This window comes from Papaver somniferum, chromosome 3 (genome assembly GCF_003573695.1).
Source record: "Papaver somniferum cultivar HN1 chromosome 3, ASM357369v1, whole genome shotgun sequence".
Classification (NCBI taxonomy): Eukaryota; Viridiplantae; Streptophyta; class Magnoliopsida; order Ranunculales; family Papaveraceae; genus Papaver; species Papaver somniferum.
In genome coordinates, this window is record NC_039360.1 from 143,153,607 (window position 1) to 143,171,713 (window position 18,107).

Consider the following 18,107-nt stretch of genomic DNA (forward strand, 5'->3'; position numbering starts at 1 on the left):
TGCCTTGGCGCGGAGACGTGGCTGGCATGGTTTGCCATTGGCACGATGGCGCGAGAATTAGGGTTTGGTATAAAGGTGATGTCGGTCAATACTAAGGGTTCTGCCTTGGAACATGACACATGCATAAAAAAAGGTACCCTGGTAATTCTTACGTAGGCATGTTGGATGATTCAATAAATGTGATAGTGACGTCATGTCATATGTAAGGTTTTACGATTTTAACCCAAGCTAAAAACCACTATCAACACCCCCAATTAATATAGTGTCCCCCAATCGCGCGTTCTTTAACAATCTTATGTTTTTTAAATTTGAAGTTTTTAATCATGTAATTTACTTTCCCTGTGTTATTTAAAAAAAGTTAACTTGAAGTTTTAAGCTTTCAATCCAGAGAAAAGAAAAAACGCACGTTAAAATGTTATTTGGAAGAAAAAAACGTTCACACTAATTTTAGAAAAACAGTTATAACGTGTGTGAAAACTGAAACGGTTCGTGGACCCTCACGATACGTAGATGTGACCGTTTTAACGACCGTCTTTTTCAGTAAAAACATGTGTTTTTTACGCCTTGGGTTCCTCTAAAATTCCATCTGTCCTTAGAACAAGATTTCGTGCCCTGCTACGCACCGGGAGGATCCGAAAACTGTTTTGCTTCGCCTCATCGTACATTTTTGATTTGGTGTTGCGGGGCTTCCCCCATCGTGATACATGTTCAAGATTTTTTATTTGGCTTCCCCCATACTTTATTAGGATTTTTTATTTTGTTTGGCTTGGTTTCGCCTCGTTGTTTATAATTTTTTTATTTAAGATTTTTGATTTGGTATTATATAGCTTCGCCTCTCCCCATCGTGCATTTTTGATTTGGTGTTGCGGCGCTTTGTCCAGCCCCATCGTGATACATGCTTAGGATTTTTTATTTCACTTCGGCCCGCCCTGACGCATGTTTAGAATTTTTTATTTGGTGTGGCTTGGCTTCGCCTCGTTGGTTAGGATTTTTTATTTAATGTGACGAGGCCAACCTTGTTTTATAATTCAGTAAGTCCCTTTAGTATCCTTGCATACCCATTTGAACCGGTACTTATTTTTTTAATGAATTTAACTGGTTATCAAAATAAGAATCTATGCCAAATCGTGCAACCAAAAAGGAAAAAATCATATGGAATCTAGCCCATAAAATAAGAGAATTAGTGATCAACATCAGCGTTCAAAAGACCAAAAGGGTGACTCACAAATATTAACACGGAGGAATAGACGCAGATTTTGCTAATTCTAAACATAAAATTGTAGAAAATAAAAAATGAAATTCTTTAGGGATATTTAGAATTTGGGTCTCAATTTTGTGACCAGCTTTGAGTTTGGGTCTTGAAAAAAATTTAGTTAGAGTTTGGGTCCTGGACTATAGTTGACCATCTTAACAGTTACATAAGCCGGTTAAATGTAGAAACGACCAACTGGAATTTGGATTTTAGTTTATTTACCAACTTGCCATTTTCTTCATCTTTATCTTCTTCAACTTACCATGACCCCATTACTATCTCATTAATTTAGAAATTGACACACCGTAATGGAAATTCCTGATGATTTCTTCTTTTTCTTATTCGAATCAAAATCCCCAAAAGCACCAAGTTGTTGAAGTATCTCCTCATATATATCAGAAGTATGAACAAAATTCGGCTGGTTTGACGCCCACTCGTACAAACTAATTACAGAATCCGAGTCCTTTTGTCTCTGAAGTACACAGAGGAAATCTTCTGAAGTAAATTTTGGTAGAAGCTCATGGGTAAAAAAGAGAAGATAATGTAGAAAATGGGTTCAAACTGGACACTACGGCAGAAGAAGTTTTCGCCCTGAGCTCATCGTGATGGTGCAGAGATGAAATTGGAAGTGATAGAGGTTGTTTCTGAGACAAACAAGAAGTTGGGTTTTGTGGAAGAACCCATGGATAACATTTAAGAGTGGCAATTAAAGCATCCATTGAAACAATTAAACAAACAGGTTTTGTTCACTATATACTCAACCACAAACAGAAGAAAATATGGATTTGTTTTCAGAAAATTAAGGAAAACCCATAATCTATCAGAAAGAATCAACCATAACCGTGCAGTCAATTCATGGATACATGAATAAATGGAAGTAATTCTTGTTTGTCTGTAGAAAATTTTGCAGAGAAAATCAAGTGGATAAATCCCTTGATTGATCAGTAGGAAGGTCCAAAGTGTTTGCTTCGAGCAAATACAACAAGAAGATCACGCTGCACGCATAAAGACCGGCGTGTATGAAGATAAAAATTTATCAAAATTAAATTTATTTTGTTTAAATAAAATCTATTAAAATTAAATTTATTTTTCTTAACGATCAAGACGGTCAACTATAGTCCAGGACCCAAACTCTAATTAAAATTTTCTCAAGACCCAAACACAAACCTGGTCACAAAGATGGGACCCAAAGTCTAAATATCCCAATTCTTTATGCAACCACCACTCACCCAACCCGCACCAGCTCCAACACCGAACCTCTACTCGCCCCAAGACCTCCATCCCACCGCCAACTTCCCTGATGGTAGCAACCCCTACAATGTCAGTTGGACTTATTGCAAGATACTGGAGCTTCTGCCCTGTAACAACCAATGATTTTTATCCTGCACATGATGACGTTCGCATGTTGTATATTTCATGAGTTGGTTGACTGTGAATCGATTATTGTGTATACCTAACAGTAAGGCAGGTGATTTCATGCGACCGACGACAGCCGGAGTAACTTTTCGCCGCAATTTAAGAATATCGGTTCTAGCGTAGCTATGTATGTTGCCCAAATGAGTAGTCCGTTGATTTCATTAACTCGGAATCTGCATGCATAAATTGCGGCAACAGACAAATAAATGCACCAAAGACTAAATAGATATTAATACTAACTATATACAACTACAGTTCACAGCCTCATTAAACTCGAAAGCGATGACTTCATTGGGCTCTATATATGCACGACAATAGAGAGTCATTCACACCAAATATTAGGAAATACAACAATGATAATTTACATAGAAGTAATGGCAATTCACACGAATATTATACTCCAGTAATAAACGAAACTCCCATTTGTAATGAAAATAAATATATGTCATGTAATTCATCCAACAGATAGTATATAAACATTAGCAAGACCACAATCTAACAGAATTGGACGAAATCTAGGCTGTGGTGGTACCTCTCCGCAAGCTTTCATAGCCCATATGTGAAGAGTACTTTGAGCGAAAAATCTGAATTAAACCTTCAGACCATCTCTTACGTTCAAGGAAAGTACCCTTCCGCAAGCTCTTTATAGCATATGGAAATGCAATTCACCATAAATCGAGTTCATCCCTAGTATTTGCTAATCTGGTCATCGCATCTTCCAATGGACACCCGTATTCCAGACCCATCTGCAATTGTCAATAAACACCATTTTGAAAAAAAATGTAGCGAGTGAAATACAAAGAATATGTGTACCCTATCCAAATACCAAGCAATGTTTTCTCTTTATCCAAGTAATGGGTGGCGATCCAGTATTAGAAACAACCTACTGAGTGTACTATGAAGAGGGTCACCTGCGAATGACATAAACCAAATTCTTATGCTATTACATTTTGTCAATATCCTATTTTTAGTGTAGTCATATGGTAGTCCATAGAAAAGCCTGTTTTGCAGAGCACGTTTTGTAATTCTCCAATTACCCTAGCATTTGTCCACAAAGGTGGATGATATAGCAGTCATCAATCACATTGGTGTCTTGGTGATTAATCACTCCCAAACTGATTAGAATCAGCCTGTTAGATACAATCTCCCAAAAGGGTGATATTGAGTTTGCATCCTGCCATATTTGAGTTTTTGTTAGGCTTATCATAATCTAAACTAATTTAATCACCCCAAAGTATTCATATTACAAAAACCACACAATTGAAGCAGGAAAAAATGTAAAAGACAAAAATCTATATAGCCCAAAATCAAAATCATCTCAAAAAAAAGTAATTAAAAAAATACCTAGAGTGATAATTAGAAGAAACCCAAGTCATAAATTTCAGTTCTTCTCTATCTGTACTTAATTTGGTGCTTCTTTATCTTCCTATTTTCTCTCATAACCCGCTGAAAAAAGACAAACAACAGCGGTTTGTCTCATCATCTTCCTCGAAGTAATAACATATCATCTTCCATCTCTCAAATAACGGGGAAGAACCATATGGGGGAGAACAGTGGTTTGTTTCAGAAGAAAAGTGTGAGAGAATATAAACACGCCGTTATTAGGTTCATCGTTTAGGTTTAGTGACAGGGAGAAAGAGATGAACAGAAGAAAGAGAAGAAGAAGAAAGAGAATAAAACTCTCTTCGTTTTGATATATTGGTACAAAACTAGTCATAAAAAAACCGAGGTGTCCAAACTTGTGTTACAAAAACCCCACTCAAATGTTTGGATCCATTAAAACTCCATCGTAAATAAAATTGATACAAAAATCTCAAATTTTTAAAAATTGATACAAAAATCCTAAATTTAAATTTTGGTTTCATCAAATTTTATTTTGGTTTCATCATTTAAATAAAATTTGGAGTTTTTGTGTTAATCTTGCTTTGATGGGTTTTTATGTTACTTTTGTTTTGATGGATTTTTTGTGGAGGGATGGTGACACCTCTGGGGTTATAACTCGCAGACCGATATCGGTATCTCCGTTAGCTTTAGTATAATGTTTGATGTAGGTATTGTCCACATCAACGACGTCAATTAAAGTCCCGTTAAGATTCGGTGTTAACACAGTGTAATTAATTATTTAGGTACAAAAGCTGACAGAAGTATTGTTTACTCACCTTTTTGCAAACGGTGTTACTAACGCCCGGTTAAATAAAGCGTGTAAATGGAGTGTAATTCAAATTTTAATGCTCCGACCAATAGAATCCCGCCACTTGTCCTCTCAAGAATTGTTCTGTGTGAAAGCTTTTATCTAATTTAATTTGAGGACAGTGTCACACTCATCGTGGGATGTGGGAGCTCATATGACTTAGTGTTTTAAAGGAGCGGAGATTTCTAGAATGAACAAAAGATAAAAATGAACCGTTCTTGGTAAATGACAACGGGTCCGGCTACGATGGGAACGTGGCACATGCTAGAAATATGTGACCCCTCTTTTTTGTTTGACACCTGGGTACGGCTACTATGGGAACGCGACGCATGCTAGAAATATGCGACCCCTCTTTTCTGTTTGACACCTAGCGTTTCTCTACAAATTTCACATGTTTAAGTTAACAACTCTTAAATGTTGGAAAAAATTGGGTTTCACAAAGGATGAATGAATCAGAGAAGAAAGTGTTGCACTCCAAAACTTTCAAGGCTTGTATAAATTTCTTTTAGACAAATATTTCTACCCTCCCAATAACAATTGGCGATTACAACAGGTATGCGAAATATTGCCTTCAGGATACAATGAAAGCCCTGCAACGAAAACTGAATTCAAGGTTTGTACCCCTTGATTCAATCAAGAACACACAAAGAGATTTCTGATTTCTGATGATGCTTTTTGAAACAAAGAAAACAGATTGATTTTTCTTATATGTTAAACGAAACTGGGAGAAGCTATTTATAAAGGGTTTTGCACCTGTTGGGAATAGGTTTTTATTCGCCAACAGGTTTCTATTCACGAAACGTCAGGTTCCTTCATCAACAGACATCAATGGTGTCTTTTGGATTCGAAATTTTCGAACAGGCTTTTATCGGCCAAATAAAACCGTCAGTTCAAAAAATTCTTCCGGGGGCGTTGCCCCCTTGAAACCCCCACCAGGGGCGGTCTCTCCTGGACCCCCACGACCTGACCTGTCAGGTCGACCACAGCCTGGGGGGTGATGCCCCCCAGGACCCCCCTTTGGTTAGCGGCGTTGAAAATATTCCAACATTAAACACTGTTTTTCGAAGACGATGGTACCCTTGATTTATGAGTTGAAAGTGAAACACTGACACACCTAAATTTTCGTTAAGTCTTTACTATCTCTACTTTCCTTTTCATTATATATTCCTCCCTCGTCTTTGTCGCTCAATATAGATACCATTATTGATGTCTGGTTTTCATCATCGACTAGAGAGAACCGTTCTCTTCCACTCAACTCAATTGATGATGATCCATCTATAGCACGAGTATAAACGTTGGCTGCCGCTAATTCTATTTTGACGTTCATCCATTGAGTGGGTTAACGTATGTGTTGACTTTACTTTGTAGGTGATTTATATGTGAATTGTGAAACTTAGATGGGAAGCTGATCTAAATTCACCATTTACGCCCATTAGCCTTACAAAATTCAAATTTGGGGTAACAAGTAGGGTTGGAACTTTCCTACTGTCTTGGACAGTTAAAGAGGGGCCGTTAAAACTACGCTCTAATAATTGAGACAAATTGACTGCCGCTGCCACTGTAGTTATGCTCATTCAACAAGGACATTGCACGTGATAATCACATAATCTCAAAATAACGTGAATACGTACAGTTACATTTCTTTGTACCCTTGTTACTTACTATTCTCTTTCATTTATCTCAAAATTTCTTGAAAATCCTTCATTTAAGTAATTACCTAATAAACTCAAGGGCAGTTTATAAACAACACCCAATTAAAATTCATAATTTCATATATACACTCGTATCTAGATTTATACTTTATTTTTTCCTATATAAAAAGAGAAGGAAACAGAGGAAGAAGAAGAAGAACACAAGAAAAACCTCATTTGTATCTCTCTGTCTCAATCTCAAACACAACGGGGTTAGATAGAGAGAAAACAAAACAGAAAATGGGAAGATTTGGGGTTCTATTAAACGCAAAAGATTTAGAGTTTGTTAAGAAGAGATATGGAGGGTATTTTGGGGTATTTGTTAGAATGCTGGGAGAAGAAGGAGAAACATGGGATATGTTCAAAGTTTGTTCCGGTGAGTTTCCAAAAGATGAAGAACTTGAATCGTTTGGTGGTTTTGTTATTACTGGGAGCTGTAGTGATGCTCATGGCAATGATCTTTGGATCGTTAAACTTTTGAATCTTCTGAAAAAATTAGATTCTTTGAAGAAACGTGTTTCTGGTATCTGTTTCGGGCATCAGGTACGAATTCCTTCCATTTTTTTTTGTTAATTATTTACGAACAAAATTAGTAATGATCTAAATTTTGAAAAATTTCACTTTGAAATGAAGGGTTTAATCGAATGTCAATGGTGGAAGAAAAATTCCTGAAACTGAAACACATGAGCATGTCTGTGTTTAGGTATTTTGTATACATCGTGCATTGATTCTGATTAAGATAACTAGTCAGCGCCACGCGTAAATTAGCGCGTGCGATTTAAACCCTAATAAGTCTACCTCCGTCCACTAGCTGGAGAGATACGAGAATGGGAACAAACATTATGATGCGGTAAACTTACGTTGGACAATCTGGTTGGCTGCGATGTGACCACTTTCACTGAGTGACCGTGACGTGGATTTATAAGTAACAGAAATAAAATAAATAATAAGTATTGTATTTTGTTCCGTTTCTACTTATTGCTAGAAAATCTGGGGAAATTATCGACTTAGAACAACATTATTATTGACTAGAATTTCCTTCATTTTTGGTTTTTATATTTCTAATTTTTTTAATAAACGATAAATTTTCAGTTTGGATAAGCTTCAATTATGAGATTAGTAGATTCTATATAAGTTGATGCCACACATTATTACCCAATCAAAAAGGTAACGGATATCATCAACTCTTTCTCCCACTCCTTAAATCATGAAAAATTGAGCACCTTTTCCAATCAAACAATTCAAAAAATCATCGATATCCACCTTCCAAAAAACAATAGCCCAGATAAAGTTATCTGACCACACTCAAAATCAGGAAGCTACACCACATCTTCAGGATACAAATGTCTAATCCATGTCAACCAACCCACACACCTTTACAACCTACCAAATTCCTATGGACTTTACCATGTCCACCAAAAATTCGGCATTTCTTGTGGAAACCCATCAATGAAGGTTTACCAACCTTCTCTCTTACATCGAATACATTTGACCAACTCAGATATATGCCCAAGATGCAATTCTGATAAGGAACTAGCAAGCCACCTTTTAATTCACTGTCCAACAGCAGCTACTTCCTGGAACAACTTATTCAATCAACTTACAAATACATCAAACACCAGCCATACCCATACCTTCACCTTAACTCCACAAACAACTATATCTCAAATCCTACAACAACCAACATCAACTGCGACAATCTCCTCCTTCTGTTTCTATTCTGGACCCCATGGCTATCCAGAAATGATCTAATTTACCAACGAAAACAAACAACATCAGAAGAAATACTAGCCTGGGCACAAAAACTACAACAAGAATATTCCTGGGCACAACGAGCTTCACCACCAAGCATACCAGGAGCTACACCAATAGTCAACCACACAATAACTGATAAAAGGATGGCAACAATATTGGTAGGCTGGTCCGCTCCAAATACCAACTGGATCAAAATTAACACAGATGGAGCAGCCAGAGGCCACCCAGGATTTGCAGGGGTGGGTTTCGTCTGCAGAGACTCTGATGCACGAACAATAATAGCTTTGGCACAACCATTAGGAATTACTACTGCACTAACTGCAGAAACATGGGCCTTCCTATTGGCTTCAAGAACAACAACAGAGAGACAATGGCCTAGAATTCTCTTTGAAACAGACTCGGAGAACCTCATGCGTCTCATCACAACAACTACAACACCACCGTGGTACATAGCAGAAATGATTAAAGAAATAAAAAACAGATTGAGGCAAATTCCGCAAGTCGTTGTACAACACAACTACAGAGAAGGAAATCAAGCAGCGGACGGACTGGCAAACCATGCAACGGATGGAAGTCAAACAGGAAACTACTCAACCAAAATCTGGGACCAGGCAATTTCATCTTTTATTAGTCACATTTTATTTCAAGATTACGTGGGTACCAAATACCCAAGACAAGCTGTAAACTAAATCTTTTTATAATAAATATATGCTTAAAAAAAAAAAAGTTGATGCCAGTCAGGTCATGTCCTTGGGGTCCTAGGGAATTAGATTCTTGGCTTCTATTATTATTATGAGGATTACATGCAACCACCGACAGGTTACTTGAGTTTTTATTCCGTTACGAATTCATTTAAGGCGGAGGAATCCATGTAGAATTACGATGCTTTTTACATTGGAATATTCTACTCATCAATTATCGATAATTCACATTTAGTGTGAAGATTTTGTGTAGTTAAGATTTTCGTTACGATTCAAGCACCTGATCCGGCATGGTGTATCCGTTTTATTTCGGTAATCAGAAGAGCAAGTGACTAGGCTTTCTGGTAGGGGGAATCTAAGTTATTAGGCCTACTACTACTATTTTGGTACTAAGTTCAGAACCAATAAATATGCTCCGTTTCAAGTAAAGATAGAAGGAGCAAAATTGCGGATGAAAACCAATCTTTAAGAGTCTATGGACCGGTCACGGGAGAATTCTCAAATCCGCAAGGTTTAGCGGTTTGGTTGTGGTTGGTTTTCTAAATCCGCGGATTTATCCGCACCGTAGTCTATGAGCCAAATACGTATGGTTAGTTAACTTCCGGTTGCGAACACGAAATGTTCCAATGCTTTACTGAGGAAGAACCTGGTTTCCATTGTGTTTAAGAAATCTACCAGCTTATTTATTTGTTGTTGTCGGTAAGATAAAAGTACATCATTTTTAGGGCCTATGTGATGTTGTTGCATCTTCATTAATTCTCCAAGTAATAATAACATCAGAATTTCCCTATATCCTTCTGTTATTCTGTTCATTCCACCATTTGTTCTTGGTGTTCTTCCTAGAATTATATTTTTTTCCTTGTTGAACTCTCTGTTGATTAAATTTTATGTAGTGGTTAGTGGTTTTATCAAATAGGTTACCAAACTGGCAACTCCTGTAAACTTAGCACTTCAGTACATTTTGATGCCTCTATACAATCCATGCCTAAATCAAACCCTTTGGAGTCCAGATTCTAATATTGTACAAGTTAAAGCTGTGATTTGCAGGAACTGAAATGACCAAAAAATATCAGTAACATTCAAAGTCTATAGCTAGTCAGCCCAGGTGCTGCTTGTGGTTATAACTAACATTTTTTTTTTGATTAAATCCGCGGTTAATCCGCAACCGGCCCGTAAAATCCGTTGATCCGCAGAGGTCAAATCCGCGGGTCACGGTTCAATTTTCCAAATCCGTAATTTTGACGATTTGGTTGCGGGTGACTCCTAATCCGCAACCGTCCGTCCATTCCACACCCCTACCAACAACCATTAGAGCAAGTCTTATTGTGCAATCCAACCTATTCCAAGTGTGGAAAAATCATGGAATGTCAAGTCTAGTGGCTTCCAAGTTGGGGCTTTCCACAAAAAATCCAAGGAGGGTTCCATGGTTTGGTGGAAGGGTTCGTGGAATCCATCTAAACGCCAATAAGAATAACGCTAAACGCAAATAAGATTGGCGCTAAAAAAACGCCATTAAGAATTGCGTTTTTTTTTTTATCCGTAGATTTAAAATGTTGAAATCTAACGGCTGAAGAAAAAAAACTCCATTCTTAATTGCGTTTTTTTAGCTCCATTCTTAATTGCGTTTCTTTAGCTCCATTAAGAATAGCGTTTCTATTATTCCACTATTACACTTGCGCTTCCATCCACAGTTCCAAGTGCTGAGGTGGCGTGGAAGATGGAAGATGGATGGATTCCACCATAAGACTTGCTCTTAGAGTAGATTGGTTTCATTTCATTTCACTTGTGTTCTTTTACTTTAGTTGCTGCAATCTCATCATCATGTGCTCTTGTCTAGAATCGGATATGACATATGTTAATAATAATACTCCCTCCGTTTCTAAAATATAGGCAGGTTTTTTTATTGTGTATGTCAAAAAAATAGACTTGTTTTCGTATGTGGAAAGTCAAATGTTATGATTTTATTACCATAACCATAGAGGGACAACTTCTCTCTTCTTTTTCTCTCCTACTATAAAAAGGGGACCACTTCTCTCTCCTCTTTCTCTAATAACAAATTAGTGGGGACCAAAGGATAGTTTAATAAAAAACATGAATAAGTGGCAACAATGATTGGTTTTCTTAATTTTTGTGAAAACCAAACTTATCTTTTTTTTTTTTTAGAAACGGACAGAGTAATAAAAATAAAAAGGTTAATAAGAAGGCAAGGTGAACATTGTCAAAACCGATTTTATTAAAATTGAACTGTAGGTCTGGTATGTCTTCTCAGGAGGTATTAGAGTACTTGTTTAACATCATCCACGAGTAGCTATCGTGAATCGTGGTGTTTATTTTAAGGTAAGAATTTGTGGTGGACGCAATCAACATTTCTGAATCTAGTCAAGTCTGATAGAACCTTTCTTCTAGCATAACCACTATATGGCGATATGGACGACCTGGGTGTTAAAATTGTGTGTCAACAGGAAAATACAAATAAATAAAATTGGTCGGATTTTTTTCTTTTCTTTTTGGTGTGATTTTTAACTTCTGGAGTTGATATCCAGGTCTTGAGCCGTGCGTTAGGAGGTAAGACGGGAAGAGCTGAATCAGGCTGGGATATTGGAGTTACAAACATCAATCTTTCAACATCTTCAGGTATCCGGAGTCCCTCAAGATCCCTACTACGCTCTCCGTAATTGAATTTCACCGTGATGAGGTACTTCCTCATGAAATAGAATCCTTTATGATCAAATCTATTTTGTTCTCTCTTTCTATTTTCTATGTCTCTCAAATTTTATGTTTTCGTTTTTGAATAGGTAAGGGAATTGCCTCCATCTGCTAAAGTGATGGCATGGTCAAGCAAAACTGGAGTTGAGGTGTTTATGTCCGGGGATCACATGATGGGCATACAAGGCCACCCGGAATACACCAAAGACATACTTCTTAACTTAATTGATCGCCTCCTGGACCGTAATCTCATTCAGGTACATATCCTCCTCATCCTGACCAAAATGAGTTCAGTTTGGCCATAATGCTGCTCGTTTTGAGCATTGCCTGTTATGGACGTGCACAAGTTAGTAGCATGTAAATATACTCGTGTTGACTTGAGTCTGGTCTTGTTTGTATACCACAGGATTCTCATGCTGAGACTGCCAAAGCAAGTGTAGAGGCAACAGAACCAAGCAGGGAGGCATGGATGAAGCTGTGTAGGAGCTTTCTCAAAGGTCGCTTAGTCTTGTGATCCCAAAAGAGGGGGGGAAATGAATAAAGAAAAAAGGAATCAATCCTGAAAGTTGATTTCAAGTAATTTAAGATCAGAGTATGTAAATATTATTATTATTATCATCATTGGGGGAGGTTCATTTAGAAAATTGACAGATTAGTAATTTATGGATAGAAGGGGAAAAAAAGGTCAATGAACTAGTAGTAGCTCACTTTCAACCAAAACACCATAACAGCAATTGATGATGACTAATTACTGTCTTTTTCTTCTTCTTGTTGTTTGTTTTTTTATTTGATAATTTTGAAACTTGATTAGTTATGATTATTTTTAGTTTCTCGAAATGCGTTCTCTTTGATGTCTACACTAATTGGAAGAAGCCCGTGCTTTCAAGTTTCTGTTCACGCTTCAATGGTTACTGATCCATTGGAAAAGAAAGTGATAGCCTATTCTTATAGTTCGTCTCCAGATTAACGACTAACACCTGGCGTATTAGAGTTTGTAAGCTCAAGCTCATTGATGTGTTATGACTTCCCAATTGTTCCAGACGATTCCTTTCTACAGAGTGATTGCATTGATTTTCTTTTTACGTGCTGATTTACATGTGAAACGTGTATGCGCTGTCATACCACCAAATTGTCCATTTCTATTCAGCTTAAAACGTTGAAACGCACGGTAAACATTGATTTTGATTTTGTATTTGTCATGATGAAAAACACAAAAAATATACTCCGTCCGTTACTTGTAATAGGCCAGTTTTTTTTGAGAAAATTAAGGAAATTAAGAAAACTAATTATTGAAAGTGGTCCTCTAGACACTTGTCAATAAAAAAAAGTGAAGTGAAATGATCCCCATGATACTTGTCAGCCAAAAAAATAAGTGAAATGATACACATAACAGTTGTCATCAAAAAAAATTAAAAAAAAAGTGATCCCAAAAAATTAAAATAACATTTGACTTTCCCAATTAGAAAGCTGACCTATTTTTTTGAAATATTTATTTATAGAAACTGACATATTAAAAAGTAACGGAGGGAATATAAAAAACGAAATTGATCGACAAAACAAAGCTCTGTAACCATCAATAACAAGACAGTTTCTTGCAAATTTATGGGCACTGATACATTCTACGTTCATGGAGATGTGCTGAAATTCGGAAATGCCTCCCCCATACCATGAGCAAGATAAAATCCTTCTATCTCATAGGTACAGGACACGAGACCGGTACAGGACAATAGAGTCTCTGTCCTTGATTAAAAAAACTTAAGGTCGAGGACCCAATTACCAGGACACGAGAACTTGGGATACAAAAAAGAATAAATTCTAGGTGAACTTCATAGAATTGCCACCAGCATTGCTTTTCACAAAATGCTTGCGGAAGACTTGCTCTTACTGTTGCTATGTATTTGAGATTCAATTTTCTAAGGCACAATGATTATTCAATGGAATAAAACAACACATAATGAAAGATTAAAAGATCTCTAAGAAAAAGAAACTCATTCACCATATAATAACAGTTTCTCAATGAGTTGAAAATTTATTAATGATGCAAAATTTTCATCATTATCAATTCCAGCAGCCACTCATATCTAAATAAAAGTATATTGAATACCCAATACCAACCCTGAGCCAATCATATCCAATAAAGGAAAAACTCAGATGCCCATAGAAGATCCTGAGCCTCTGCGGCATTCAGACAACATGTCCAAGTAAAACTGACACTTGCTGATATCACTTCCATAGTTGTTCAAGCACTGCAGAAATAAAACAAACAAAACTAAGTTACGGAGGTCTGCTTCACACAAGCTAATGTGCATATAAACCCAACAGAAGACTGATGCAGTCCAGTATGCATGATGATGCATGGTGACCAACAACAAGCGTATCCTTAGTGTACAACTACCCCTTGCTGGTAGCCCAGACATATAGACACATCCATCCATCGTTATCTCTATCCTAAGAATTCAAAGTTCTAAAATGCAATGCTACTGCTCACACAGGGTGATAGAGAACTATAATTAAATTTAATACTAATTTACAAATAGAAGATAACAGCCTTCAACTTTCCACCTATCGGATGGTCATTACGCACTCATTTCATATCATTTATATCCCTTGCCAATAAATTAAAGCTAACACCGGGCCTTTTCTTTATTTTTCTTGTATGCACCATGAATATTATGTAGGCCTGCCTAACATATCTAACGTAGTTAGAAAGCAGGAGCGCTTAGAACAAGAAGATATCTACTTACATCCTGGAAGGCCTTATTTTGGTTACCGCATGCATCAGATCCACCAACACTGCTCATGGCCGCTGGGGCAGCAACAGCATCAGAGCCCACAGCTTCATGTTGAATGGTGCGAGGACCCATGATGGAGTCAACAGCTCTATGTGCCATGGCACTTCCACCCCCAAAAGCCATCCCTGTAGAAAAAGACCAAATAACAACATAAAATAAGAGATGGATCTCAGACCACAAATATCAAAATCAAAAGCCACCTGCCCATCACCAAGGCGGTGCAGTGTAAACAGCTTAGCTTACCCTGAGCAATGGTAGCACCCAATCCTCCAAGCATGCCTCCGCCACTAGACTGAGCAGGAGCCGGGGGAGGAGCACGAGCAGCTGCATTTACAGACATCATAAAACAAACATGTCAAGGCAATTACACCCCCTAAGACCAAGCTTTAGATGTGCATTAACCACCCAATTCAAACAACTCAGTAAAATGGATTCCATATAGATACCTGGCTGTGGTGGGTTTCTCACGGGAGCAGCCCTGGGACGGGGAGCAGGTCTTCCTGAAAACACAATTTCAGATAACAAAAACCACATCAGATACCTAAATGACCAAAATCTCTAACACAGAAATAGAAAGGAGGCATTTTTAGCATACCCTAAAAATCGAAAAGCCCTAATTTTTCAACTCATAATATGTTGTTCTAAATCCAAGAATCAATTACAAGTACGCATATAACATGGCAAAAAAGCAACAAAAGGTGTTAAAAATCGAAAGCCTTAATTTTTCAGCTCATAATATGTTCTTCTAAAACCAAAAATCAGTTACAAGTACGCATATAACATGGCAAAAAAGAATAAATTGCTGCTCGTCGAGATGTGAAACTAAATCAACAAATGAAAATCATTTATAACAAAACATATCTAGGGCATAATAGTGTAAACCATGAACCAAAGTATTCGATTTTCATCCGTGTTTAACAGATCTATGAAATCACTGAAAGATGGGAAATAAATTACCTCCTGAACGACGAGCCATGGATGCTGAATGAAGTTTCTTTAGGTTTAGGTTTCAGGGAAGTGTTTGGGGAAAGTAGTTGACACGTACAAACTATTGAGATTGGATTGAGATGCGAAGAACATTTCCCATCTGACTTTATAGCGTATTTATAGAGAGACGTTGCTTCTAGGTTCTTCGATCATTTATTACGTTGTGTTCGTGATGTCTTCCTGATCGTTGGATACGACTAGCAGGTCCCATATTTATGATCACACGGGTCTTTATCGTTCGTTGAAATTTTCCTGGAAGCATATTCTTCGGTGGTTTGCGACTATCCTGTTTCGTGAGATAGGTTGCTGACCAACGGATCTGCCAGGGTCAACGGTGGATGTTAATGGTGATGAAATTACAGCATGTCGCCAGAGCAAGGACTATGAGTTCTTTCTAAATGGATGGAGAAGAGAGGAGAGGAGGTGATGTAAAGTAGTAAAGGAATTATTCAAATATGGTGCTACGTGGAAAATATGTTAATTCACGGTAGGTTGGTTTTTGTAATGCAGGACATAGTTGTTGAGTATACCATCGGACATCTTCCAAGATTAAAGAACGAAGAACAACGAAATATTTACGAGAATTTCATCGATAAGAGGTACGTGAGGATTGATTTTTTTCTATTTACTCACTGATTTTACTATTCTATCTTATGAAACTATGTCGTATGATTTTAGTAAATTTAGTATCACAAAAAAGAAGTTTTGAGTTCAAGTTTATCTTGTTTAACCTCTCGAAATATGATTCAAGCAATGGAAATTGATCGATCCTAGAACAGTTTATTGTTAACAAATTATTTTTGTCTAAATGATCTTTAGAAAATTGCCCAAGCAAAACAATAGATGAACTGTTTTAGGATATGTATGATATTGCTATTCGGAAGGTTTCAGAACTTATATGAGAGATTACAAAAGCGCACAAGCTTCTTAGAGGTAAGCATGCCCGTTATTCATACCTAGTCGATCTGAATTCATGAGATGTCAAGGACACGCATACCCAGTACTATGCGAACCTATTAAACCTGACTTTGTGTACTGCCAAGGGTACGCATACCCACTTTGCATCCCACGTCAACCTGACCTAGTTCTGGAACTTAAACTCAAAGGCAAATGTATATGAATTGCCTAAATTACACGTACTTGTATGCATACCTTGTTAAAGGCTAAATTTCATTTTTGTTATATCTCGCATAATACTTCTAAGACAACTTTAATTCACAATCTCCCTTGGGCTTGAGATTATTGGTTTAGTCTTGAGTGTTCTTGGACACAACTACAACTTATAAGTCCACTGCCTTACTTGGCATGTGTGAACTATCATTGTGCATGGTTGCAATTGTGCAGACCATGTTACATATTCTTTTACGTAATTTCAAAGCAAACTTTTCACATGCTTACATGAATTCTTGACTTGGAATTTCATCTACACTGGGAAAGTGTTTGTTTGGTTTCTAAGCAACCTTAGCTTGAATTAAAAGCTACTTGTAGCCTTAAAAATATGTAAATAAAAAGACTTTTGTAGCTGGATATCTTAATCCCGGAACTCTTATATCCTGAATAGTGGCATCCTTTATAACTTATGTTTCTTTATGAAACTGTATTAGGTTACAACTTTGAACACTAGTCGGACTATCTTTTACATGATAATTCTTGTATCTGGATATTATTTTACTGGTCATTGAAGTTCACGAACTTTAGATCAGGAACAAGATAGATACAAATCACAAAGTTCTCTTGGTCTAAGACTTTGTGATTCCTAAATATAAAAATCCAAACTCTTCTTTGATTTATTTGGATTTTTCTTGTAAGAAGGTAACTGATCTAGGGTATAAGTGTTCTGCATGCGTGCAATTTCTATACTTGTTATACTGCAAACAGATTTCCAAACCTTGATTGAAATAATATCTGAAGGTGTTAGAGCAATGCTCGGTTGAACCCAAAAGTTTTGTTATCTCAATCTTGTTGTCAATGTTAGATGAACAAAACTATATCTTGATTTCTAGTCTACTAAGTCAAGTCTCAGACTTGGTATAAAATTTGGTAGTTAAGTATCAGACATCACCCTCGAAGACTTAAGATCGACGAAAACATTTGGAGAACTTCATCAACAAGGTACATGAAGACCGAATCATTTTATTTTACTCACTATCTTTATGAGACTATGTAATATGACTTCCAGTAGATTTTTTGCGAATAAGAAATTTCAAGTCAAGCTTGTCTTGTGAAACATCTCGAAATATGATTCAAGCATTGGATGTTCAAAGGTCCGTAACATATTAGTTCAAAACAATTTATTTTTCAAGAATTAATTTGTGGATCATTTGAAATTTCCCCAAGCAATGATTTTTACCATTTGGGAATGTTTCAAACATCAAAAGAAAGAAACTCAGAACTTATGTTATTTCGACTCAGGGTAGTTGGAGAACCAGTTCGTAAACCATGGATATATGAGTTTCTGAAATACAGGGAAAGTTGGCGAACTAGTTCATAAACCTTAAGTTCAAAACGGGATAGTTCACGAACCTTGGTGATCATAATTTTTTATGTTGGTAGAAAAAGGCTAACAGTTGGCGAACCCAATTCAAAAACTGTGTCCATCTAAGTTTACGAGCCGAA

The 18,107-nt window shown here is 36.9% G+C and overlaps 1 protein-coding gene, 1 long non-coding RNA gene and 1 pseudogene across 4 annotated transcripts; 1 reads left to right on the forward strand and 2 right to left on the reverse strand.

Annotated features, from left to right (window-relative positions):
• Positions 1-1,777: 1,777 nt before the first annotated feature.
• On the reverse strand, positions 1,778-4,342 carry LOC113357572. Of its 3 annotated transcripts, none has more exons than XR_003363705.1 (4): positions 4,013-4,342; positions 3,201-3,414; positions 2,420-2,841; positions 1,778-2,247 (listed from the first exon to the last, which is right to left on the reverse strand). It is a non-coding gene; the product is annotated as an uncharacterized LOC113357572 (long non-coding RNA). The 3 variants fall into 3 exon arrangements; XR_003363706.1 differs by lacking the exon at positions 1,778-2,247 and adding an exon at positions 3,706-3,842 and having other exon boundaries at positions 2,285-2,841; XR_003363704.1 differs by lacking the exon at positions 1,778-2,247 and having other exon boundaries at positions 2,285-2,841.
• Positions 4,343-6,645: 2,303 nt separating this feature from the next.
• Positions 6,646-12,379, forward strand: LOC113357571 (annotated as a pseudogene).
• A 1,266-nt stretch (positions 12,380-13,645) lies between these two features.
• LOC113357574 (uncharacterized protein C6C3.02c-like) lies at positions 13,646-15,614 on the reverse strand. Its single transcript, XM_026601012.1, has 5 exons — positions 15,462-15,614; positions 14,951-15,004; positions 14,748-14,828; positions 14,457-14,629; positions 13,646-13,958 (listed from the first exon to the last, which is right to left on the reverse strand). The coding sequence occupies exons 1-5, from the start codon at positions 15,478-15,480 to the stop codon at positions 13,860-13,862; spliced, it is 426 nt and encodes a 141-aa protein (XP_026456797.1). The 5' UTR covers positions 15,481-15,614; the 3' UTR covers positions 13,646-13,859.
• Between the last annotated feature and the right edge of the window lie 2,493 nt (positions 15,615-18,107).